Below are 24736 nucleotides of genomic sequence, written 5' to 3' on the forward strand. Positions count from 1 at the left end.
CCCCTGCTCTCGCTCTCTCTACAATAAAAAATAAAAAAGAGTCACTTCCAGTGGAGAACAACTGTAAATGAGCAAAGGAGAGAGGGAGAGTGCTAAAAACTGCTGCAGAAATTCAGAGACAAGGCACCGACCGCGACCTGCTCCAGAGCTGGGGAGGTGACAAGAGACGTGACAGACCGAGCCGCATGGCTCTCACCTGAGGAGCCGTGGCTCTGGGTTGCTGCCTTTATCATCCAAAGCCTTCCTCCCCTCTTGAACTGGGGTACTGCATCTGGTGTGAAGGGTTGGTGACCTGTGGAAAGGCAAGGACAAACATTTTAAATTAATACAGCAGAGGCCAAAATCACAACACAGGCGTTTTCACCACACCATGTTTAGGACACCAAAATTAGTGTTTTCCAAACTGTTAATTATGATGCATCAGAGGAGGACATTTTATTGCAAAAATCCAGGGTATGTAGATCTAGGTGTGAACTACTGGGGTAAAAAAATGTCTGTTTGCTTCAGATTTTTTCCGCCACTGCTCACACAATTTTCAGCAACTGGCTGTAGTTTTTGCTGCTGCAATGTGTGGTTATTGCCAAGGGCTCTGACATTTTCTACCCTATTGTAGCTCTTTTTTCTTTTTAATTTTTTTAATTTTTACTTATTTTGGAGAGAGAGAGAGAGAGAGAAAGAGACAGAGTGCGAGCAGGGGAGGGGCAGAAAGAGAGGGAGACACAGAATCTGAAACAGGCTCCAGGCTCCGAGCTGTCAGCACAGAGCCCGATGCGGGGCTCGAACCCACAGACTGTGAGATCACGACCTGAGCCAAAGTCTGATGCTTAACTGACTGAGCCACCCAGGTGCCCTACCCTATTGTATTTCATTAAAAATCCTGGTATAGGGGAGCCTGGGTGGCTCAGTCAATTAAGCGCCTGACTCTTGGTTTTTGGCTCAGGTCATGATCTCATGGTTCGTGAGTTCAAGCCCCGCATCAGGCTCTGTGTGACAGCCCAGAGCCTGCTTGGGATTCTCTGTCCCCCTCTCTCTTGGCCCCTCCCCCACTCATGCTCTGTCACTCAAAATAAATAAATAAACTTTAAAAATGCTGGTACAATACCCTAAATGTGTGTTATGACCCACTAATTGGAAATGACCACAGCTGGAGAAAAGCCAAAAATGTGGATACAGCAGTCATGGTGTCAATTTACGGCTCATGTACAAAACGCAAACTTTGTTGGGGGGGGGGGGGAATGACCAGAAAAATGCCATCTCTGCGTCTTATGCTGATTAGAACACTGGAAACTAGGTCAAGAGCTCCAAAGCCCCACACATCGGAGGGTAAATAAACCACACAGAGGGGGTGACATTCAGTCACAGAGCACCTGTCCTCACCCAGAGAGAGCAGGTTCCGGAAGTTCTCCAGCATCACGTCTCCATACAGCTTCTTCTGGGCGGGGTCAAGCAGCCCCAGCTCCTCCTCGGTGAAGACCACAGCCACGTCCTTGAACGTCACTGCCTCCTACGACATCAAGCACACATAAGCTCAATCTTGCGCCCGATGGCCACTCAGAGGAAGAGCACTGAGAAAACTGGAAAGGGTGGGTACAGAGTGGTTCCAAATTTTCAGAGACCACAGATTTTCACAACTATCTGATTAAACATTTCAAATAATACATACTGTCTTACCTGGCATTCTTTTCTTTTCAAAATAAATACTGAAAAGAACAACCTTCTCCATAAATACAAGCCTCCCGTCTAATTCTTTTCCTAGGATAAGTTCCAAGGAGTAAAAATTGCAGTGCCGAAGATTACGCCACTTCAAAACTACTATGTACAACGCCAGGTTTTCTTTTCAACTTTCTCTGGATTTTACGCTTCCCCCAAGAGAATATAAATATCCCTGATTCTCCACATCATACGCAACACTGAATATAACCAGTGTTTCTGAGTCCTAAGAAATTTGATCAGTAAAAAGCAACTTGTTCTTTTGGTACTAATTCGGTAATTAACGAGCTATCGTATTTTCATATATTTACTGGCCATCTTTTATTTTTTGCTTCAGTACATTGCCAGTTAATGTTCTTTGCTCATAGTCCAACCAGAGTTTTACTTTATGACTGCAAAATTTCTATTAGAGATTTGAAGCTTTTTTTTTTTTTTTAAACATATTTAAATACTGTCACCCACGTTTTGCTATTGTTCTTGTATAGCTTCGTGCACTGCATGGTTTCTCGACCTTGACACGACACACATTTTGGGCCAGATAATGTTTGTTGTTGGGGCGGGGGCCTGTCTCACGCACCGCAGGATGTTTACCAGCATCCCGGGCTTCTACGCACTGGAAGCCAGAAGCCTCCCTCAAGTGGTGACACCAGAAATGTTTCCAGACACTGCCTGGGGGCAAAGATCACCCACGGTCAAGAATTGCTGATGTACAGTACTGTCTTAACTTTTCTTTTTTTTTAATTTTTAATGTCTATTTATTTTTGAGAGACAGCAAGACAGCATGAGAGCAGGGGAGGGGCGGAGAGAGAGGGAGACACAGAATCCGAAGCAGGCTCCGGGCTGTGAGCTGTCAGCACAGAGTCTGACTCGGGGTTTGAAGTTACAAGTCTTGGGATCATGACCTGAGCCAAAGTTGGACGATTAACCGACTGAGCCACCCAGGCGCCCCCTGTCTTAACTTTTCATATGAGAATTGTGTGTTCATCGCCGGAGCCCTGCACATCCAAGCGTCCTGAATGAGCATCAGAGATCCTAAAGAAGGAGACTCTCAAGAGTGACCATGCAGAGGCAGTATTATCTGTGCTGTCTTCCACGCATAGGGCAACCAAGTGCATGTAGAAGGGCCAAGACCCTGACTGGAGAATTATTTGCCCTTGCCTCCCTCTTTATCCAAATAAAAATCCACGGAGTCTTTTTGGATCAGTCAGACCTTTGCTTTCCTGTGTGAACTTAAACAGTTTTCTGAAATTCTACAATCCTGTGTCTCTGTAATTAAAATGCAGAGGAGACAAAGTACTGCCTCTTAAGGTCAGTCGGAAGCTAAACGCAGTAAGAAAAGCATCTGGAATGTCTCCCTGTGCTACTGGACTTTATAAAATTAAGTACCTTCTAATGGAATACTACTGAGCCATCAAAAAGAATGACATCTTGCCACCTGCCACGACGCGGATGGAGCCAGAGGGTATTATGCTAGTAAGTAAGTAGCAGAAAGACAAATACCATATGATTTCACTCATATGTGGAATTTAAGAAACAAAACAGATGAACATATGGGAGGGGGAAAAAAAAGGAAAAAGAGGAAGAAACAAACCATAAAAGACTCTTCATGATAGAGAACACACTGACAGTTGATGGAGGGAGGTGGGAGGGGGATGGGCTGGATGGGTGATGGGTACAGGAGGACACTTGTTGGGAAAGGCACTGGGTGTGGTATGTAAGTGATGAATCACTGAATTCTACTTCTGAAACCAACACTATTCTAACTAAAATTTAAATAAAAAACTGAAAAGAATAAAAAAGAGGGAGGGGAAAAAAAAGCACATTATTACTTTGATAAAAATCAATCAATACCCAAATAAAAAAATATAAATCAGTAAATAAAACATGTACATGATAGAATTCAGACATGGATGAGAAAGAACCTAGCTTTCTTTTTTTTTTAATTTTTTTTTAATGTTTATTTGTTTTTGAGAAACAGAGAGACACAGCGTGAGCAGGGTTGTGGTAGAAAGAGAGGGAGACATAGAATCCGAAGCAGGATCCAGGCTCTGAGCTGTCAGCACAGAGCCCGATGTGGGGCTTGAACTCGTGAACCGCAATATCATGACCTGAGCTGAAGCTGGATGCTTAACTGACTGAGCTACCCAGACGCCCCAAGTATCTAGCTTTCTTATGGGAAAATATGGAAGAATGTTCTCTCTGTGCAAAGCATCAGTTATACCTGGTTGCACTGTCATATCTGAGTATTCTACATACAATATCCCTGAGGATTTTGCCTATCAAAGGTACTTTTTCAATTTACATTCCTAAAAACATTAACAAAAAATGGCAAACCCCTCAAAATTCCTTTTTGAGGAAAACGGTTTACGTTAGGCCAACTGTTACTACAATGTTCTTTTTTAAGTATGTCAAAAATCAGAATTTATTATAATTTTACTTTCCTAGTTTTCATTTTTTTTTAATTTTTGTTAAATCCCAGTTAGTTAACATACAGTGTAATATCAGTCTCAGGTATATGATACAGTGATTCGGCACTTCTATACAATAGCTGGTGCTCATCATGACAATGTCCTTTGAAATAGTAAAAATTCTGGGGGCGCCTGGGTGGCTCAGTCGGTTGAGCATCCAACTTTGGCTGAGGCCATGATCTGACGGTTCGTGAGTTCAAGCCCCACATCAGGCTCACTGCTGTCACTGCTCACTGCTTGGGATCCTGTCTCCCTCTCTCTCTGCCCCTCCCCGACTTGCACTCTCTCTCAAAAATAAATAAAACATTAAAATAAATAAAATAGTAAAAATTCTTAACTACCTGAATGTCCGTGAATGGGGTAAAAGTTATGAGACATACACACAGACTACATCAATATAAGGGAATATAATGTAGCCATTAAAAATGTAGGAAATAGGGGCACCTGGGTGGCTCAGTCGGTTAAGCGTCAGACTTTGGTTCAGGTCATGATCTCGCAGTTCGTGGGTTCGAGTCCCACATCAGGCTCTGTGCTGACAGCTCAGAGCCTGGAGACTGCTTTGGATCCTGTGTCTCCCTCTTTGTCTGCCCCTCCCCTACTCGTGCTCTGTCTCTCAAAAATAACTAAATGTAAAAAAAAAATTAAATTAAAAAAATGTAGAAAATATATTTGTATTAATTAGAAAAGGCATAATCTGAGAATTTTTATGTAACTATTAAAAATATACAGTTACCAGGGCACCTGGGTGGCTCGGTCGGCTAAGCATCCAACTTCGGCTCAGGTCATGATCTCGCGGTCCATGAGTTCAAGCCCTGCGTCAGGCTCTGTGCTGACAGCTCAGAGCCTGGAGCCTGTTTCAGATTCTGTGTCTCCCTCTCTCTCTGACCCTCCCCCGTTCATGCTCTGTCTCTCTCTGTCTCAGAAATAAATAAATAAATGTTAAAAAAAAAATAATTAAAAAAATATATATACAGTTACCGATGCCTATGAGGGAAAGGACATGGGAAAATGGAAACAGTTTTTATAAGGAAAATAGTAGTAAAATTAGGGAGGCTTTTTCCACTGCTATTCACTTTTCTCCTCTATTTTATTCGTGAAATTATGAAAGATAAAATAAAGTAACAAAAATTAAACTGTATTAGCGGCTCCTGGGTGGCTCAGTCAGTTAAACATCCAACTTGAGCTCAGATCATGATCTGGCAGTTCGTGAGTTTGAGTCCCACGCTGGGCTCTGCACTGACAACGTGGAGCCTGCTCCGCATCCTGTCTCTCTCTCTCTCTCTGCCCCTCCCTGGCTTGCTGTCTCTCAAGAATAAACAACATTAAAAAAAAAATTAAACCACACTAAAGTAAGAAGTAGTGATCCTCTGGCACAGAAGAGGTTTTGAAATGCCTATTAATCTACTGTTTTCAAGGATGCAACTATTCATTGAGAAATGAGACAGTAATTTCAAATCTAGAAAGGAAGCCCAACTCACCTTGAACTTGGTCATTTTGTCCTCCTTCTACTTCTAGGGAAGGGCTGAGTCCTGAGAAGGCAAAAAAAGGGAAGAGGAAGGAGAAAACAAAACCATCAGAGTCTGGCCAAGACTGTCGCTAACCCATATGGCTAACATACGTCACTACCTAGGTTTCATGCTTTATATGAACTTGCAAAAGCGCCGTTTCCTCAGGGGGCTCGATGAGCAGAGCGTGGGTTGGGTTCCAGAGACCACTCACCCACCCCCTCAGCCGAGAGCCCCTGCACAATGGACAACCACCTAAGCACACACGGTGGTCCTAATGTAAGTTCTCCTTGTCACTCTCAGGGTATGAATCTGATCCTAGGGAAGGTGGAAATTGACAGTCAAGTTAAGAGAGCAGTCTCTGGGGCCAAATGTTTTAGGCTCATGGTACTGCTACTTATTAGTTGTGAAATCTTGGACAAATTATTAATATCTCCGTGCCTGAATTCCTTCACCTGCAAAAATGGAGGGATTAACAATGCCTACCTCATAGGACTGTTTTAAGAATTAAACCAGCAGGCACAAAGCACACAGAACCCTTTCAGAGTAGCTGCAGAAAAGCAGGTAATATTCGTTAACATAAAACCTGTCCCCAAAGCGCCTGGGTGGGTCAGTCGGTTAAGCGTCCGACTGTGGCTCAGGTCATGATCTTGCAGTTTGTGGGATCGAGCCCAGCACTGGGCTCTGTGCTGACAGCTCAGAGCCTGGAGCCTGCTTCAGATTCTGTGTCTCCCTCTCTGTCTGCCCCTCCCCCACTCGCACACTGTCTCTCTCAAAAATAAATAAAAACATTAAAAAAAAAAAAAAACAAAAACACCGGGGCGCCTGGGTGGCTCAGTCGGTTAAGCGGCCGACTTCGGCTCAGGTCATGATCTTGCGGTCTGTGAGTTCGAGCCCCGCGTCGGGCTCTGTGCTGACAGCTCAGAGCCTGGAGCCTGTTTCAGATTCTGTGTCTCCCTCTCTCTGACCCTCCCCCGTTCATGCTTTGTCTCTCTCTGTCTCAAAAATAAATAAACGTTAAAAAAAAAAACAAAAAACCTTAAAAAAACAAAACAAAACAAAAACACCTGTCCTCATAAATGGCTTCTATCAATGGTGTCTTTAGAGGCTGTTGTTCTGTCCTATGAAAACCAGCTGTAACCTCTGAAATATGGTATTCTCTCTTGGTCGGTCATTCTTTTTTTATTGATTTAATTTTTTTTTAATGTTTATTTATTTCTGAGACAGAGAGATACAGAGCATGAGTGGGGGAGGGGCAGAGAGAGAGAGAGAGAGAGAGACACAGACTCCGAAGCAGGCTCCAAGCTCTGAACTGTCAGCACAGAGCCCAACGTGGGGCTCGAACCCACAAACCACGAGATCATGACCTGAGCCGAAGTCGGATGCTCAAATGACTGAGCCACCCGGGCGCCCCGTCTTGGTCGGTCATTCTTAACACGATGTCTAGGGGCGCCTGGGTGGCTTGGTCGGTTAAGCGTCCGACTTCGGCTCAGGTCGTGATCTCGCGGTCCGTGAGTTCGAGCCCCGCGTCAGGCTCTGTGCTGACAGCTCAGAGCCTGGAGCCTGTTTCAGATTCTGCGTCTCCCTCTCTCTCTGCCCCTCCCCTGTTCATGCTCTGTCTCTCTCTGTCTCAAAAATAAACGTTAAAAAAAAATTAAAAAAAAAATAATAATAAAAATAACACGATGTCTTTGCAATAATATTTAAGATTACGTGGATGACTTTTTTCCCTGTGTAAAATATACATAACACCAAATTTACCATTTTCAACCATTTTAAAGTACTGTACAGTTCATTACATGCATTCCTCTTGTTGTGAACCAGCACCACCATCCAACTCAAGAATTTTTTCACCACCCTCCACTAAACCTCTGTATCCATTAAACAGCAGCTCCCCATCACCCCTCCCCTCTACCCTTGGTCACCACTATTCTACTTTCTCTCTGTGAATTTGACTATGCAGACAACTGTTTTGTCTGCATGGACAAAACTGGTTTTTTATGGACGACTGGTTTTTGAAAGATATGAGATCTTGTAAAGTTGACTCTGTTTCACAGTAGGGCCTTAAAAAGGACTCCATATCAAGGGGCATCTGTGCAGCTCAGTCAGTTAAGCGTCCCATTCTTGGTTTCGACTCAGGTTGTGAGCTCACGTTCGCGGGTTCGAGCCCCGTGTCGAGCTCTGTGCTGACCGCTTGGAGCCTGCTTGGGGTTCTCTCTCTCTCCTTCTCTCTCTGCCCCTCCCCTGCTCACGTTCTCCCTCTCTTAAAATAAATAAATTAATTAAAATATATACACACACACATATATATGTATAAACTATCACGAAGATGGAAGACAAATTAATAAAAGCCTATGACCCTGCAAGATTCGTTTAACTGTAAGTTAGGCAATCAATAGGTCATTCGAACTCACAAGCTACAGTAATCGTAGAAAATGGTTAGAAACAACAAAAATGGCAATGTGTGACATTACATAGGCGCCGAGTACACGTCAGGGACCTGGAAGAGTGCTTGGTATGTGCAGTTTCACCGAGGTGCCACCCACGTACCTGTGAGGAAGCTACTCTTGTACAAGTCGTGTGACTGTGGTCCAATCACCTACACGTCTGAGCCCATCCTCAGCTATTAACAAGGAGATAAAAACAGAATTTCAGTCATAGGAGTATTGTGGGAGAATAAATAAGCAGATCCACGCAATGCCCTTGGCTTTGTACCTGGCATTTTAGGAAGTTCTCAATCAACGCTGATGATGAGGACAGTCGCTCCTATTTAACAGACGAGGAAGCTGAAGCTTGGTAAGGTCAAGATGCAGGGGCAGAATCGGAATCCAGCTCTCACCGCAGAACCAGCATTCTAGGTCTTGTCCCTCTGTGGTTTGTAAAGACAAAAACAAGCAGACGGGACTCTAAGGTCTCACAGAAAGGGACACGAGAGCCTGAGAGCTGGGGATGATAGACACAGAAACAGGGGGAGGACTCTGAAGCCACAGGATCTAGTTGAGGGAGAAGAGAACAGAGTCATGAAGGGCGTAGGCTCTGGAATCAGACGACCAGGACGGGAACAGTGGCATCCCCAACTTGCTACTACTTTGTGCCTCAAATTCCAATCTATAAATTGGAAACAATAATGATAATGACAACAATAATACTACCAACCTCAGGGGAAGGGTACTCAGCCTACGTGACTATCCATCAAACATTTGAAACAGAGTCTGCAGCTAAAACATTCAATACGGGTTACCCATATAGCCGCTTTACATGGAACCGTCAAGGACTCCTCCCCCCCCATCCCTTTCCTCAGGGTGGATGCAGCTGAGCACTGTTTGCTGAGCAGTGTGTGGGCTAGATTCCAGAGACCACTCCCCTTACAGGCGAGAGCCCCCCCGGCAGTGAACGACCCACCCAACCACACTGGTGGCCTGAATTCAAGTTCTCCTTGTAGCTCTCAGGGTAGGATTCTGATTCTGGGGAGGGTGGAAGCTGAAAGTACTCAGGTTAACGGATTATTACTGGTTCACTGCTGGACAATTTATTAATTACTATTAGTGACTGCTCCATCTTTAGATACAAGAACGCTAGTATGGAAAAGGGCAGTGGAAAACTTCCTAATCTTGGAAGAAATACCCTTTCGGGATTTGTGATTCACTTGGTTCTGACTGCTTGCCCAACAACTTCTGTTCGTTAAGAGGGCTCCGTGGGGAGATCTTTCCATCACCTACTGGGGGGAGGAACGTAATCGGTAAATCAACCTCGTCATTAACACCTACCCAGCTTTACAGCTCAAGCACCTGAAACAGCGCTTGTAACAGAAACTGCTCAGGAGTCACTCAGCAGTCAGCGTCAGTGTCTTGACGAATGAACCTGCCACCAGGCAGACAGGCGGAGGCACACGGAAGACAAGACTCATTGGTCTAAGATTTTTTTTTTTTTTTTTTTTTTTGAGTTGTAAAATTTTGAGGCTGATCCCAGTTGGGAGGATTTGGAGAGTGGGGGTTTTATTTCTAACTCTTTCCTCCGGCTCTTTCACGATATTTGCAAGACCAAGGTCATCTGTGGAAGGAAAAGAGCCTCTGAATTTTCTTAAATGCCATCTTAGAAGGTGACGTCTGCTCTTCACAGTCAGTGCCTACATGAACTTCTGATACAAAATCCACAGAATGTGTCCATCAAAATATTCAGAACCACCAACCCACTGCCTACATAGTTAAGCATTAGACAGGCTAATTTATAAACTCTTCATTAAATAACTGAGTTTATTAATTCACTGAACACTCAGGGAAACCTCCCTGAAAGGAAGACAACTACCCAGTGCCAACTGGCTCACGGTCTGGTGATCACACACTGCCACAGGGCAGAGTAGGGCACAGGGTCTGGTGCCCCACGGCCCACACAGCAGGTCCTACATAAACATGGCTTTAGCTGAGCTGTGGGGGACGATGGAGTTCTGTTAGCCCAAAAGAAGCAGAATCGCTAGAAAACCTCATGAGAACATATGTTATGATGGGAGTGAATACAAACAAGAGGCAGCAACAGATAAGCAGGTAAGCAGGATTCAAATTATGGTGATGTGGGGCGCCTGGGTGGCTCAGTTAGACGTCTGTCTTCGGCTCAGGTCATGATCTCACGGTTTGTGGGTTCAAGCCCCGTGCTGACAGCTCAGAGCCTGGAGCCTGCTTCGGATTCTGGGTCTCCCTCGCTCACTGCCCCTCCCCTGCTCACACTCTGCCTCTGTCTCTCAAAAGTAAACATAAAAAAACAAACTCTGGTGAGGTGCGTCCCAGTTTTATCTGCATTTCAGCAGGAAAGCAGCAAAGGCCTTGAGGAAGGGAGGGTAAAAAGATTGCTTCTGTGTTGGAAACAGATTACTCTTTCAGCAGAGAGACTCGAGGGGGAAGTGGCTGGGGCCAGAGAGCACTGTTAGGAGAGCCACGTCAAGAATCACCTCCTTCTTGGAGAGGGGGAGATGGGGGCGGAGTAGGAGGACCCTAAGCTCGCCTCCTCCCACGAACACAACTAGGTAACTACGAAACCATCGTAAATACCCCAGAAATCAACCTGAACAATGGAAGCACAAACTCCACTAAGGGTGGAGGAGAAGCCCGGCTGAAGACGTTAGGAAGTGTGGAGATGCAGTTTTGGAGAGAAACAGATGATGGCCTCAGCGGTGAAGGGGGAGCCACAGTTGCACAGAAGGCGAGGGACAGACTGGCACGCAGGGGAGCGCACAGGGACAATGAATCCCCAGAGCCGTGGGCTTGGAAAGAAAGAGAAGCTGAATTTCGTGAGTTCTTGCAACCAGCGAGGCTGAAAGCCTGGTGGGGTTTTTTTTTGTTTTGTTTCGTTTCAGTGTTTATTTGCTTTTGATACAGAGAAACACACACACAGAGATGGTGAGTAAGCATGGGAGGGGCAGACAGAGGGAGACACAGAACCCGAAGCAGGCTGCAGGCTCTGAGCTGTCAGCACAGAGCCCCACGGGGGCCCGGACCCATGAACCACAAGATCACGAACTGAGCCAAAGTCGGACGCCTAACTGACTGAGCCACCCAGGCGCCCTGAAAGCCTGGAGTATTAAAGGTCAGCAGGCTTGGCTTGGGGACAGCCGGGAGACACCGGGACTGCTCTCGGAGAGAAGGCAGCACAGAACCAGACCACAGACACACAACGTGGCAACAGCGATCTGAAGCGCGCCTGGGGCACACACAGTGGGGAGGTTATTAGCTCATCTCGGAGTGTGTTCCAGAGAGGCAGCATTCACGGAGAGGCCCCCCCGGAACAAAGAAGCTGGCAGGTGCCATTTTCATCCCCCGCCCCTTAGCATAAACACAGAGCCACCTGCAGGAACCAGAGCAGCACTGACACTCTTTAAATTTAAACTCTTGCTTAAACCAAGCAGAGTGCACACAGCACACACTGGAGACACTCCGGAAGCACCAGGCCCTGGGAAAACAGAGGACACTACGTTGCAGGAACTGGAGGACCTCTTCTTCGTGAGCCCATAACCATCAACTACAGGAGACGTAGCTGACTTTCCTAACACCGAGAAACAGGCGCAGAGACTCAGACAAAATGAGAACACGGAGGAATCTGTTCCAAACGAAAGACCAGAACAAGCCCATGGCCAGCAACAGAAGTGACACAGATTCAAGTAACATGCCTAATAGAGAATTTACAGTAATGATCATAAAGATACTCACTGGACTTGAGAAAAGAGTGAAAGACTTCAGTAAGACCATTATCACAGAGATAAAGAATAACATGGAGATTAAGGGCTCAATGAATGAAACGAGAAACACGCTTAATGGAAGGAAGAGCAGGCTGGAAGAAGCAGAGCAACGAATTAATGACCTAAAAGAGTAATGGAAAGCAATCAAGCTGAACAAAAGAGAGAAAAAAGAATCATGCAAACCAAGAATACACTTAGGGAACTCTACGACTCCGTCACACATTAGCAACATTTGCATTATAGGCGTTCCAGAAGAAGAGAAAAGGGGGCCGAAAATTTATTTGAAGAGATAATAGCTGAAAACTTCCCTCATCTGGGGAAGGAAATAGATATCCAGAACCAGGAGGCACAGAGAATGCCCAACAAAATCAACAAGAGCAGATCCATACCAAGACATGTTGTAACTAAAATGGCAAAACATACAAAATTAAAAAAAAAAATTTTAAGCAGCAGGACAAAAGAAGACCGTTATGAACAAGGGAAACCCCATAAGGCTATCAAGGGATTTTCAGCAGAAATTTTCCAAGCCCGGGGCACCTGAGTGGCTCAGTTGGTTAAGCATCTGACTCTCGATCTCAGCTCAGGTCATGATCTCACAGTTTGTGGGTCAAAGCCCCGTGTCGGGCTCTGCACTGACCTCGTGGACTCTGCTTCGGATTCTGTCTCTCTCTTTCTCTCTCTCAAAATAAATAAACTTTAAAAAAAGAAAAGAGGGGCACCTGGGTGGCTCAGCCGGTTGAGCGTCTGACTTCGGCTCAGGTCATGATCTCACGGTCCGTGAGTTCGAGCCCTGCGTCGGGCTCTGTGCTGGCGGCTCGGAGCCTGGAGCCTACTTCGGATTCTGTGTCTCCCTCTCTCTCTGCCCCTCCCTCGTTCATGCTCTGTCTCTCTCTGTCTCAAAAATAAATAAACGTTAAAAGTTTAAAAAAGAAAAGAAAAGAAAAGAAAGACGAGAAAAGAAAAGAAAAAAGAAAAGAAAAGAAAAGAAAAGAAAAGAAAAAACAAAACAAAACTTTCCAAGCCAGAAGGGAGTGACGTTCTATATTCAACATGCTCACTGGAGAAAACCTACAGCCAAGAATATTCTATCTAGCAAGGTTGTCATTCAGAATAGAAGGAGAGGGACACCTAGGTGGCTCAGTCGGTGGAGCGTCCAACTCTGGATTTTGGTTCAGGTCATGATCTCAGGGTCGTGGAGCCCACCGCAGGGGACTGAACCTGCTTAAGATTCTCTCTCTCCCTCTCTTTCTGTCCCTCCCCCATCCACATACTCTCTCTCTCTAATAAAAAAAAAAAAAGGACAGGAGGAGAGATAAGGAGGTTTCCAGACAAACACTAAAGAAGTTCATGAGCACTAAACCAGCCCTGCAAGAAACATTAAAGGGGACTCTCTGAGTGGAAAGGAAGTACCAAAAGTGACAGTAAGAAGGTAGGAACACAAAAGCAGTAAAAATTGACTACTTCTGTAAAATAAAGGTAAAAAAAGGAGCTCACAAAAGAAAAGGATGTAAAACATGACACCATAGACCTAAAATGTGGGGAGGAGAGAAAAGAATGGGTTCAAACATAAAAGGCCATCGACTTAATACAGACTGCTATATGCAAAAGAGATCATATACAAACCTAATGGTAACCACAAATGAAAAACCACTAATAAATATGCAAAGAATAAAGACAGAGCAATCCAAATACAGCACTAAAGAAAATGACCAAACCACAAAAGGGAGAAAGACAAGAAAGGATCAGAGAAAACCTTAAGAAACAATAACAAAACAGGTAATAAAATGGCAATAAATACATATTTACTCTGAATGTAAATGGACTCAATGCTCCAATCAAAAGACACAGGGTGACAGAAAAGTTAAAAAAAATAAGACCCATTTATATGCTGCTTACAGGAGACCGACACCTAAACACTGAAAGTGAGGGGACACCTGCAGACTGAAAGTGAGGGGATGGTGGAGCCCCTGGGTGGCTCAGTTGGTTAAATGTCTGACTATCTCAGCTCAGGTCTTGATCTCAGGGTCATGAGTTCAAGTCCTGTGTTGGACTCCATGCTGGGCATGAAGCTTACTTAAAAAATAAAAATAATTAATTAATTAATGTTTTAAAAAGTGAGGGGATGGAGGAACCTTTATCATGCAAATGGATGTCAAAAGAAAACTGGAATTGCAATACCCTAAATACAAAATGGCTTTTAAAACAAAGACTGTAACAAGGGACAAAGGAGGATACTACATAATAATAAAGGGGATAATCCAACAAGAAAATATAACAATCGTAAATATTTATGCACCCAATATGAAAGTACCTAAATACCTAAAACAGTTATTAGCAAACATAAAGGCACTAATCCGTAATAACACAATAATACTAGGGGACTTGAACACCCTACTTACATCAATGAATAGATCATCCCAACAGAAAATCAACAAGGATACAATAGCATTGAATGACACACTGGAACAGATGGATTTAACAGATATATTCAAAACATTCTATCCTAAAACAGCAGAATACACATTCTTTTCAAGTGCACGTGGGACATTCTCCAGAAGAGATCAGATTTAAGGCCACAAAACAAACCTTAATAAATTCAGTAGGTCATACCATGCATCTTTGTGACCACAACTCTATGAAACCAGAAGTCAACCACAAGGAAAAACCTGGAAAGACCACAAATACATGGGAGGTTAAATAACATGCTACTGAACAATGAACGGGTCAAACAGGAAATAAAAGAAGAAATCCAAAAGTACATGGAAACAAATGAAAATGGAAACACGACTGTTCAGAACCTTTGGGATGCAGCAAAAGCAGTTCAAGAGGAAGTTTAAAAGTCTTTTTTTTTTTTTTTTTTTAATGTTTATTTATTTCTGAGAGAGAAAGAGAGACAGAGCGTGAGCAGGGGAGGGGCAGAGAGAGAGGGAGACATAGAATCCCAACCAGGCTCCAGGCTGAGCTTTCAGCACAGAGCCCGACATTGGGCTTGCACCCATGAACCCTGAGATCATGACGTAAGCCGAAGTCGGACACTAAACCGACTGAGCCACTCAGGCGCCCCCAAGAGGGAAGCTTAAAGAAATACAGGCCTACCTCAAGAGGCAAGAAAAATCTCTGGGGCACCTGGGTGGCTCAGTCGGTTAAGCTTCCGACTTCAGCTCAGGTCATGCATGATGTCACGGTCCGTGAGTTCGAGCCCCGAATCGGGCTTTGTGCTCTCAGTTCAGAGCCTGGAGCTTGCTTCAGATTCTGTCTCCCTCTCTCTCTACCCCTCCCCCACTCACTCTCTGTCTCTATCAAAAAATTAATAAATGGTAAAAAAATATATATAATTTTTTTAAAAAAGAAGCAAGAAAAATCTCAAACAACTTAGATCTACATCTAATGGAGCTAGAAACAGAACAACAAATAAAACCTAAAACCAGCAGAAGAAAGGAAATATTAAAGATCAGAGTAGAACTAAATGATAGAAAAAGAAAACAACTGATCAATAAAACCAGTAGCTGGTTCTTTGGAAAAAAATCAATAAAATTGATAAATGTCTAGCAGACTTATAAAGAAAAAAGTGGGGGAAAGGACTCAAATAAAATCACAAATGACATAGGAGAAATAGCCAAAACCACAGAAATATGAACAATTATATGAGAATATTATGAAAAACTATATGCCAACAAATTGAACAACCCAGAAGAAATAGACAAACCCCTAGAAACATATCACCTACCAAAACTGAAACAGGAAGAAACAGAACATTTGAACAAACCTATCACCAGCAAAGAAATTGAATCAGTAACCAACTCTCAAAAAACAAAAGTTCAGGACTAGAGGGCTTCACAGGTGAATTCTACTAAACATTTTTTTTTTTTAATGTTTATTTTTGGGAGAGAGTGTGGGAGGGGCAGAGAGAGAAGGAAAGAAATAATCTTATGCAGGCTCCATGCCGTCAGCAGAGCCTGACACAGGGCTTGAACCCACAAACCGTGAGGTCAAGACCTGAGCTGAAACCGAGAGTCAAATGCCTAGCCAACTGAGCCACTCAGGCACCCTGAATTCTACTAAACATCTAAAGAAGAGTTAATACTTCTTCTTCTCAAACTACTCCAAAAACAAAAAACAAACAAACAAAAAAACAGAAAAGGAAGGAAAACTTCCAAATTTATTCTATTAGGACAGCATTACCCCAATACCAAAACCAGACAAAGACATCGCAAAAAAAGAGAGAACTACAGGCCAATCTCTCTGATGAACACAGATGCAAAAAATCCTCAGCATATATCAGCAAACCAAATCCAACAATACATTTAAAAAGTCATTCACCACGATCAAGTGGCATTTATTCCTGTTACATGGGTGGTTCGATATTTGAAAATCAATCAATAAAAACCATATGATCATTTTAAAAGAGAGAGAAGAAGAGATGAAAGGAGGGGCCGTTACAGAATAAGTTTCTGTCATGGAGGCTTCTCCCACATTTGAGCAGAGACTTGAATCATGAGAGAGAGAGAGCCATGTGGCTATCTGGTATCTGAAGGATGCGGAATTCAGCCAGAGAGAAACAAAATTGTTTTCATGAAAAAGCCACAAGTCTGTTCTCTCTACCAGTGCCTCTCAGATTTTAATGTCCCATGAATCACCTGGGGGACTCTGGGAAGGCACAGGTACTTGTGTCTCACCCCAGAAATTCTAAATCAGGAGATCACGGATTTGGACTGAGAATCTACATTTTTAGCAATATCCCAGGTGATGCTGATGCCGTTGGTTTCTGGGTCACTATTTGAGTAGTATCAGTCAAAAACCGCCTTCCAGGGGTGCCTGGGTGACTCAGTCAGTTAAGCGTCCGGCTTTGGCTCAGGTCATGATCTCACGGTTCCGTTCGTGAATTTGACCCCGCGTGGCGCTCTGGGCTGACGGCTCAGAGCCTGGAGCCTGCTTTGGATTCTGTGTGTCCCTCTCTCTCTGCATCCCCCCGACCTTGCACTCTGTGTCTCTCTCTCAAAAATAAATAAAACATTTAAAAAAACAAAAAACAAACAAAACAAACAAACCCAGCCCTCCAGATATTTTCCATCAGATTCAGGACTCGAGGTTTTCACCTCCACCTTTTCTACTAACTACAACAGACTGCCCTGTTGCCTAAGAGCAAAAAAGTTAAAGGAAGTAAACACAAATTGCAAACTTCTCTTTCTCTAGGGTTCTAACAACAAGATTAGAATTTGTTAAGATCAGAAAGCACTCCAAGAGCAACTCTAAGCACCTAATTTTACCCATAAGGAAACCCCACACCATTCATAAAAATACTCCCAGTAATAGTTCCAGCAACTGACACAGCAACTGACCTACTACCTACCAAGGCGCTACTTACATGAATGCTTTACACGCACTACGTCATTTGATCTTCACAAATCTAGAAATTGAGACAATGATGATCCCCATTTCACAGATAAAGAACATGGAGCACAGAGAAGTAGCTTGGCTCATGATTAACCAGTGCCCTACGGAAGGGTCAAGATTTTCACCCAGAGCCTCATCTACTACTGAGACCTTGATTCTCAACTCAGGCAGCATAGTAGACTCAGAAGGAACTTTAAAAGAAACAAACAAAAAGGTTCAGGCCTCAGCCACAACTAATCAACTCGGGTCTGGCATGGGCGGCTGACAAGTGCATTTCTACACCCCTCCCATTGTCCCAGGCCACAGTTTCATTGGCCAGTCAGGACACTGAACCAGGCACTAAAGAACCCAGGCAGCAGGTCGCCTAGGCCCAGGCCCTTGTCCTATTTGTGTAGTGGTTCTCAAACTCCAGTGTGCAACTGAATTGTAGGGCCTGAAATTCCAGGTGCTGCCTGGACATCTTTGAGCTTCCTGGGGCCCAAAGGCCTAGCCAGGAGTTCCTCTGCTGTCTCCAGATACGGCCCTGACCCTGGGGGGAAAGGCTCCCACCCCAGCTACTCCCCCTATGTATCAACCAGGGTTTTAGGTTCTATACTGGCTATTTGACATCTGGTATTCCCAACCTCTCCATAAGTCTGCTGAATCGCAAGGCCCGCCTGTCAACCAAAGCCAGCTTCCTGAGGGCACGCAGGAGTCATAGAATTCCCCCAACCACTGAGCCCAGCCTATTTTCACTAGTACCCCAGGTGGGTGTCTCCACCGAGTTACTTCCTGTCACGATCGTCATAAAGGCAGAGCCCAGGCCCTCTCTGCTTCCCGACCCTGCGTGTGACAGGCTTCATGTGGTCCTGTGTGGCAGGCTGTGTCTCTCGTTTCTGGCGGAACTGAATTAAAAACCTTCTTTCTCAATGGCATCGACCTCTCCATGTTGCCACTCAATCACCTTTATAACTTAAGACCTGACACAATTCCCCCTACTAACCGGACCAGCTGCACACTACTCAGTCATCAACCTAACAGGTCTCACCTCCCTGCCAGACAGGCTGGCCACACCTTCCTGCAGGAGCCCAGGGTCACCGTACCTCGTCACTACAAAACCCACCTCCCTGGCCCCTGCTGGTTCGCTCTGTTCCTGAGTGCCGGCTCCTGGACGGCCCTGTAGGACACGCAGTGTGCTCCCCACAAGGCTGCGGGTAAGCTGCTGCCCATCTCACCTCCCCGCTGTCACGTGTCACCCATTCAGCATCTCACCCTACATAGGACAAGGACTCTCCTTCCTACACAGCGTAAACAGGGAGTGAGCAGAACAGCATCGAGTTCCCTAACGTGATTTTGCTATGACCAAAGTTTGAGAACCACTGTGTTATTCTATTCTGCCTCTCATGGAGTTCTCTGTACTGCCCAAGGGCACCCAGAAAGTCAAGGGCAGGGTGAGAGCTGGCACCCAGGCCTCCTGCTTTCCCAAATCCCTGCTTCTCTCCGTTGTAAGATGCCCCTGCAGGCAGATCCCCAGAGTGAAAATGGAGGTTCTATTGAAATCAGCGCCGCCCAATAGAAACGTAATCGAAGCTCCACGTGTAATTTATTTTTTTATTTTTAAAATATTTATTTATTTATTTTTGAGAGAGAGAGACAGAGAGAGAGAGAGAGAGAGAGAGAGAAGAGAGAGAGAGAACAGGGGAGAGGCAGAGAGAGAGGGAGGCAGAATCCCAAGCATGCTGCACACTGTCAGCGCAGAGCCCGATGCGGGCCTGAACTCACAAACTGTGGGATCATGACTCTTCAAATCAAGAGTCAGAAGCTTAACCGACTGAGCCACCCGGGTGCCCCCACGTGTAATTTAAATGTTTCTAGTAGCCATGTTAAAAAAATGTAAGAAGCAAATGGGCTTAATTTATTTATTTAATTTTTTTTAATGTTTATTGATTTCTGAGACAGAGACAGAGCGCGAGTGGGGGAGGGGCAGAGAGAGAAGGAGACCCAGAATCCAAAGCAGGCTCCAGGCTCCAAGCTTTCAGCACAGAGCCCGACACGGGGCTCAAACTCACAGACCGCGAGATCATGACCTGAGCCGAAGTCGGACGCTCAATTGACTGAGCCACCCAGGTGCCCCCAAATGGGCTTAATTTAAACAATATGTTTTATTTAACCCAATATACCCAAAATATTACCACTTGAATCTGCAATTGCTATAAAAATTCCTGAGCCATTTTATAGTTACATTTATGGTTACAGCACATCTCAGCACTAGACATATTTCGAGTGCTCAACTGTCACATGTGCCTGATGGCTGCCATATTGGATAGTGCAGACTTGAACCTTTTTAAAGCAACAGAGCCCATATAACCATCTCCCAGGGACTCTCTAGGTTCAAAAGACAGCAGATTCGTGTCAGTTGCAAGTTTAACCAGTGGTTATTACAGAAACTAACCATTTCTGTTCAGCTGAATGATAGAACCGAAGTAGTGAAAGCAGAAGGTGCATGAAAAAAACGAATACCTTAAAATCTCCTTTTGCCCTTTCAATAACTGGCTGCATTCTCCATGTTGTAAAGTCATCTATAATGGTAAGATAACTTCAGTCTGTAACACATGGAGGATTTACAACATGCCAAGGACTATTTCAAGCACTTTACATAGCAGAGCTCTTTTAAATCTTTAATTAAAATAATTAAAAAAAAATTTTTTAATGTCTGTTTATTTTTGAGAGAGGGAGACAGAGTGCGAGCCTAGAAGGGGCAGAGAGAGAGGGAGACACAGAATCTGAAGCTGGCCCCAGGCTCCGAGCTGTCAGCACAGAGCCCGACACGGGGCTCGAACCCACAAACCATGAGATCATGACCTGAGCCGAAGTGCGGCGCTCAACCAACTGAGCCACCCAGGCGCCCCTAAAATAATGTTTTAATGTTTATTTAGAGAGAGAGAGAAAGCATTAGCAGGGGAGGGGCACGGAGAGTGGGAGACAGAGAATCTGAAGCAGGTTCCGCGCTGGCAGCGCAAAGCCTGATGCGGGGCTCAAACTCTTCAACCGTGAGATCATCACCTGAGCTGAAGTCAGATGCTCAACTGACTGAACCACCCAGGCGCCCCCCCTTTTTTTTTTAATTTTAGAGAGAAAGAGCATGAGAGAGAACAAGCAGGGGAAAGGGGGAGAGGGGGAGAGAGAAAGAGAATCTCAAGCAGGCTTCATACTCCGCGTGGAGCCCAACACGGGGCTCGATCCCACAACCCTGGAATCATGATCTGAGCTGAAATCGAGAGTCTGACACCCAACCAACTGAGCCACCCAGGGACCCCACATAGATGGCTCTTTTAATTTTCACAAAAGCCTTAGGAGGGAGGTACTGCTATCCCTACTGGACCGGTTAGAAAAGTGAGGCACGCAGAAGTTAAGTAATGTGCCCAAGGTTATCCAGTCACGGAGTGCTTGAGCTGGGTTTCAAACCTAGCTGCTGAAGTTTGACCCTGGTTCTGCTTCCCGCCAACTGTGCCACCAGGTCATTTATTCAATTGTCTCTGACTGTCTATTCACCATTAAAATGCGAATAATAATGATGGCATTGTAGTGAAAAATAAGTGACTTAACACGTGTAAAGCGTTAGAAATTCTCCAAGTCATGAGAACTGCCCAACAAATGTTAGCTATTCTAATCGTCCCCCTAATGATCTCCACGCAACAAACAAAAACCGAAACATCAACACCGATTTGTTTCTAAGGACATCTGTTTTAGATCATGACATATTATGCATAATTGTACATCAACTTCTGCACTGATGATTTCTATAGCCCACCCCAAGTGAGATAAAAGACAATGAATGTGGATAGAGATTATCTTTTTTTTTTTTAACGTTTATTTTTGAGAACATTAGAGAGCATGAGTGGGGGAGGGGCACAGAGAGAGAGGGAGGCAGAATCCGAAGCTGACAGCGTGGAGCCCCATGCAGGGCTTGAACTCATGACCTGTGAGATCATGACCTGAGCCAAAGTCGGACGCTTAACTGACTGAGTCACCCAACTGCCCAGATTATCTATTTTGTCCTCTAATCCCAGGCTGCGGCTCGCTTTTGGAATGCTATGTGAATCACACTCACTGAATAACTCTTCTCTGATCACCTCATGCTAGGCACTCTGAATAAAGTATGATGAGGTCCAGGAAACAGTGGTCCCTACAGCCAACAGGAGACAGAAAATAAATCAAGAGTTATATATTTTAAAATAAATAAATAAAATAAAATACTCAAGGAGAGGGGCGCCTGGGTGGCTCAGCTCATGATCTCTCGTGGTTTGTGAGTTTGGGCCCCACATCAGGCTCTGTGCTGACAGCTCAGAGCCTGGAGCCTGCTTCTGACTCTGTCTCCCCCTCCCTCTCTGCCCCTCCCCTGCTCCTGCTCTGTCTCTCAAAAATAAACATTAAAAAAATTTTTTTTAAATACTCACGAAGAACAAAATGTGTACATGGGAAGCAGAGAAGCAACAAAATTAGCAAGGACTGAATCAGGGGGATGGTTACACAGGAGTTCATTACATTACACTTTGGGTATGTTTGGAAATTTTCATAGTAAAGACTTAAGGTAGTAACTATGAATAGTGTGATAACAATTTCATAAAATACACAATTAAAAACTACTAAACAGAAGTGCATTAAAATGTTAAACACTGTCTATTTTGTAGTACTATGAGGTGTTTTTTTTGAGTTCTTCTTAATGCTTTATATATTCTATAATTTCTGAATTCCCTACAGTAAGTGTGCCTATCTTCTTTATGTATTTATTTATTCATTTTGAGACAGAGAATGAGCAGAGGAGGGGCAGAGAGAGAGGGAGACAGAGGATCCAAAGCAGGCTGGGTGCTGACAGCAGAGAGCCTGAGGTGGGGCTCGAACTCACCAACTGTGAGATCATGACCAGAGCCAAAGTCAGAAGCTTAACACGCTGAGCCACCCAGGCGCCCTTGAGTGTGCATATCTCCCATAATGAGAACATGAATTAGAAATACTCTCTGAAATAAAACTAAATGAGAATGCTTCCAAAATTTTATAAAGAAGTCCAAACTCACAAATGCTGATTTCAAATTCCACTGCAATAAAAGTCCAACGAAACTGCACAACTTGATCCCGAATGACTCTTCTGCAGGCAGTTTCCTATAGTTAAATACTTACGTAGCATATATTTCTATTTTGTGTCCTAATTCCAACTTGGGGACTTTACACTTTGGGACCAAGGATATCTATCCGCAGACATAAGGAACACACACGTTGCGCTCAAATCCCACTGTTCCTACTAGCAGTGTGACATATGATAAGTAACTTATGCTCCTCTGCCTCCATTTCCTCAGCTGTAAAATACAGGTTATAACAGTATTCACTTCATAAGGGCTTTGTGGAAACTGTATGTGTTAATTTTTATAAAGCCCTTAGGATGACACTTAGCGCTCAACGTTTAATCATTATGACCATTATTCGTGCCCTGTACGTATTCTATAGATTTTCCCAACTGTTTAACTGAGCACCCTTGTAACGGAAACATTTTGTTAATGAATGAAGTATCTTCTCCCACCGCAGAAAAGGAAGAGGAATGTTAAGTTCCGTCTCCGTGGGGCTTTGCAGCCAGGAGCCCTCTTTTAGAAGTCAAGAAAGCGGAAAGAAAGGAGGCCGAGATACTATGATGTTGTCTGTGGCCCTGTTAAAACCGCAGAAGATAATCCGGGGGTGACGCACTTTCTTATTAAATGAGTCAGAAGTAGTCCAGGCTCAGCCTCCTTTCCCATACGGATCAGAAAGAAGGGCCAGGGCCACTTCGAAAAGCTTCCAGAGACATACCTTCCTGATCACTATCACAGAGTGTATATTGACAGCTAACACCTTGCCACACGGCTGAATAACTCTAAACCTGTTACTTGTATTATACCATTAATTCTCAAAACAAATGTGTAAAGTAGGTGCTGGTAATATCACCGTTTGCAAAAAAAGCAAACTGAGGGGCGCCTGGGTGGCTCAGTCAGTTGAGCCTCCGACTTCAACTCAGGTCATGATCTCACGGTCCGTGAGTTCGAGCCCCGCATCGGGCTCTGGGCTGATGGCTCAGAGCCTGGAGCCTGCTTCCGATTCTGTGTCTCCCTCTCTGTCTGCCCCTCCCCCGTTCATGCTCTGTCTCTGTCTCAAAAATAAACATTAAAAAATTTTTTTTCTTAAAAAAAAAAAAAGCAAACTGAGGCACAGAAAGATTAAGTTCTAGGAAGTGACACAGCGTGCGGAAGGTGAGCCAGGCAGGGCAGCGGAGAGCTGGAAGACCCTCAAACCCTGCGGATCTAGGTCCGCCTCCAGACCGGGGGGGGGGGGGGGGGGGACTCGCGAACCGCCCCAAATGCACAGGCTAGGGCGAGGGCAGGGGAAGGCAAGCGGCCGCCCCCGTCCCTTAACCTTGCTCTCTGCCGTTGGCCGAGGATTTTCCTCCCCCGGGACCGAGGGCGTGGCGCGGCTGACTCCACTACCAGATCAAAAGTTAAAAGAAGTCGCGGGGTCGCGGGTATCACTCACCTCCCCGAGAGAAATGAAGGCCGCGATCTTAACCTCCCGCAGCGGAAATACCTCCAACAACGCGGAGCTCCTGGACTACATTTCCCAGCACCCCCGAGAGCAACCGGAGGCCCTGTCCCGCCTCCGTGTGAGACTGAGAAGCCGGCTCCGAGACCCACAGCCTGAATCCAATTCCCAGAGTCCACGAAAGGAAAGGGCTTCTCATTCTTAACCCCCGGTCGCAGAAATGCCTCCGAAAATGCGGAGCCCTGTTTTATACGCTCTTATTTCTCGAGCGGAGCAAGGACATCCGCGCTTTCCCGGAGCGGAAGTGTCCCAATCCCAGAAAGCGTGTGGACTACACATCCCAGAATCCTCTGAAGGGCTGAGCTTCCCGCCTGCCTGCAATTTCCTTTTGAATTAGCAGGTGAAGTCTAAATAAGCCCTTTGGTGTTTGTGGAACTTTGTTGGCCTATTTTTTCCCTCACCCCTCCCTATCATACGTGACATAGTTGGAAATATGAGAAACAAAAGTAAAATAATTGCAAAAGTAAAATACGTGACATAGTTGGAAATATGAGAAACAAAAGTAAAATAATTGCAAAAGTAAAATAATTGCAAAAAAGTGCTATGGGTTAGGTAAAAACAGAGATCAGAAAAGTGACGCCTGAGCTGCACTCAACAAGTCGTTATTACATGGGCCTGGATTCACCTGTGACCAAGAAACCATTAAAAAGGAGATGCAACCATCCAACAGGATATAAAACAGAAGCAGCAAACTTTTCCGCTTTACCTTCGCTTTAGGAAAGACGTTAGGAATTTTTTCTTGCATTGGCAGGGAATTGGAGGAAATATAGAATAGGGTCCACCCTATACAATGTCTTTTTAAAAACTCTTTGAATTCAAATTAAGGAATCATA

General features: G+C 44.7%; 1 protein-coding gene across 1 annotated transcript in view; it reads right to left on the bottom strand.

Annotated features, from left to right (window-relative positions):
* Positions 1-24130, bottom strand: part of LOC122208904 — a 69016-nt gene extending 44886 nt beyond the window's left edge. The window contains exons 1-7 of the mRNA XM_042920354.1: positions 23838-24130; positions 9451-9733; positions 8399-8552; positions 8234-8306; positions 5657-5707; positions 1378-1504; positions 197-292 (exon numbers count right to left, since the gene is read on the bottom strand). Of these exons, the coding sequence (XP_042776288.1) occupies positions 197-292; positions 1378-1504; positions 5657-5671 (238 nt within the window). The 5' untranslated portion in view covers positions 5672-5707; positions 8234-8306; positions 8399-8552; positions 9451-9733; positions 23838-24130. The remainder of the gene's footprint in view (positions 1-196; positions 293-1377; positions 1505-5656; positions 5708-8233; positions 8307-8398; positions 8553-9450; positions 9734-23837) is intronic.
* Between the last annotated feature and the right edge of the window lie 606 nt (positions 24131-24736).

This window comes from Panthera leo, chromosome E2 (assembly GCF_018350215.1).
Source record: "Panthera leo isolate Ple1 chromosome E2, P.leo_Ple1_pat1.1, whole genome shotgun sequence".
In the NCBI taxonomy this organism is placed as follows: domain Eukaryota; kingdom Metazoa; phylum Chordata; class Mammalia; order Carnivora; family Felidae; genus Panthera; species Panthera leo.